The following is a 1,907-nucleotide window of genomic DNA, read 5'->3' as shown; positions in this document are numbered from 1 at the left end:
CCCTTTGTAAACAAGACTCAGAGACAGACAACTCCTACAGCAGCACTTCAGTCCCATCTCAAAGAGGGAAGTCCACCCTTTTCTCACAGAGGACCACGGCAAACAAAAGACCACCAAGTTTTCCATTCATTTCAAAGGGGGGAAATATTGTAAATAAAATGAAATATTTCCAAAAGTACTGTATAAAAATGTCCTAAAGGAGCTGAATGTTTGGACACGAGCATGCTGTAGGTATGCAGTAGTTAGTGAAAAAACTACACAATGAACACATTTATAATCCAGTTTCATGACACATTTATATAAAAATAAAAGACAGCGTTTTACATCATATCATTCTGAAACAAGTAACAAAACACAAATTAGGTGAAATTGTCTGAATTATGAATATGTTGTGATTTTTATAGCCTCTGTTCAGTTTCACATCTTGGCGGTCCCAGCTGCTGAACTGTATGACAGAAACTGCACAAGCAGTAGCATTTGGAGTGATTTTTATCCATTTCTCACAACGAAAGACAAACCCAATGAACCCCCACACATTTGCTGTGAAAACAAACTAATTCACATCTCCAGTGAAGTCCCTGCCGCTCCTTCATTTTTAGAGCCCATTACTGGGACAAAGTTCAGACGCTAACTGGAGGCTAAATGTTCAAGGTGTCGCTTGACGAGGGTCTGGAGGCTTTGGGGGGGTTCCTGCCGCCTCGTGCTCAGCGCGTGATGCTGAAACGAGACACCGCTAAGCTAAGCTGTAATGAGGGGTGGGGGAGGATGGATGGCCACATTTCAGGAAAAAAATCCTTAAAGCCAACTAATGCTCTTAATCCCAGCCGGCCAAACCCTGAACGCTACCGGTGATTTAGGAATAAAACACGCATTAAGGTGCACACCTGTTATAGAAGGATGATAAATCACTTACTGTTAGCACTACGTCTTGTGGTCGACCCTCAGCTACTAAAACATTTTAATTCAGTGTTTGAACTTTCACTGAGGTGTAGCCATTCCTGCGTAGGCTACTTCTGATTAGCTGTGGCAGCCATCTTGGATTGGGTCGACTTGAAAAGTGAACGAGTTCCAGAAATCTTCGGTTAGTTTCTGTAAAATCTATTAGGTGTATCAGAACGATGCGTGTTATGGTGTGAAGGAGGAATTATGCAAGTGGAGCTTTTACGGGCTTGTGTGCCACATGAATGAGTTGTGATCCTTTCCGAGCTCTTGGCTCGAAGCAACGAGGAAGTGTAACGAGACCAGACTGAGTTCAGACGGCAGAGAGGGAACAAAGACAAACTCGCTCACGCTCGCTACACCTTTTCTCTCTTTGTTTTTTTATTCTCGCCTTAAGACAGGAACACACACACACACACACATTATGCTGCTTTGTCCTGCAGACTTGTGTGCAGTTTCACTCCGAACATGGCCTCCCACTGTGTCCTGACCCAGGACAGCAGAGCCTGGAGGAGCTCGGAGCTCTGCGAGCGCACACTCCACGTCTTCTCCTCTTTCACTGTCTGCGGAAAACGTGAAAACGCAACATGAGAAACAAAATTGATACTTCAGAGCATGACAAGCCTCTGCAGAGAGAGGAAAAAAAACTTCACAACCCCTTCAAAATGCTGCTTTTCCAGCAAACGCTGAGTCAGAATTCACACTGCTGCTCTCCTTTTTATAGCTTCTTCTGGACGGTTTTTTTGGACTTAACTACTTCAGCATACTTTCAGCTATTTTAACCTCTCACATTTAAAGAGTAACTTACCCCCAAAATTAACTATTTTTAGCTAATAAACTGTCTAGAATGTGTCTAAAATGTTATATAGTTCTGTTTCTGTGCTAAGTTTGATGTTTTTTTGCGTATTTGTTCAAATCTGTAATATTTGGTCTAAAAACGTGTTTTTGCTGCTCATATGGGTGGAGCA

General features: G+C 42.6%; 1 protein-coding gene across 3 annotated transcripts in view; it reads right to left on the bottom strand.

The window, feature by feature from the left end:
• Positions 1-270: 270 nt before the first annotated feature.
• Positions 271-1,907, bottom strand: part of stk11ip (serine/threonine kinase 11 interacting protein) — a 100,036-nt gene continuing 98,399 nt past the window's right edge. For all 3 annotated transcript variants that reach the window (XM_014020707.1, XM_014020705.1, XM_014020706.1), the window contains one exon: positions 271-1,502. In XM_014020707.1, the coding sequence (XP_013876161.1) occupies positions 1,362-1,502 (141 nt within the window). In that variant the 3' untranslated portion in view covers positions 271-1,361. The remainder of the gene's footprint in view (positions 1,503-1,907) is intronic.

This window comes from Austrofundulus limnaeus, unplaced genomic scaffold (genome assembly GCF_001266775.1).
Source record: "Austrofundulus limnaeus strain Quisiro unplaced genomic scaffold, Austrofundulus_limnaeus-1.0 Scaffold264, whole genome shotgun sequence".
NCBI lineage: Eukaryota > Metazoa > Chordata > Actinopteri > Cyprinodontiformes > Rivulidae > Austrofundulus > Austrofundulus limnaeus.
The sequence above is the reverse complement of the archived record's forward strand: the minus strand, read 5'-3'. Positions and strand labels throughout refer to the sequence as shown.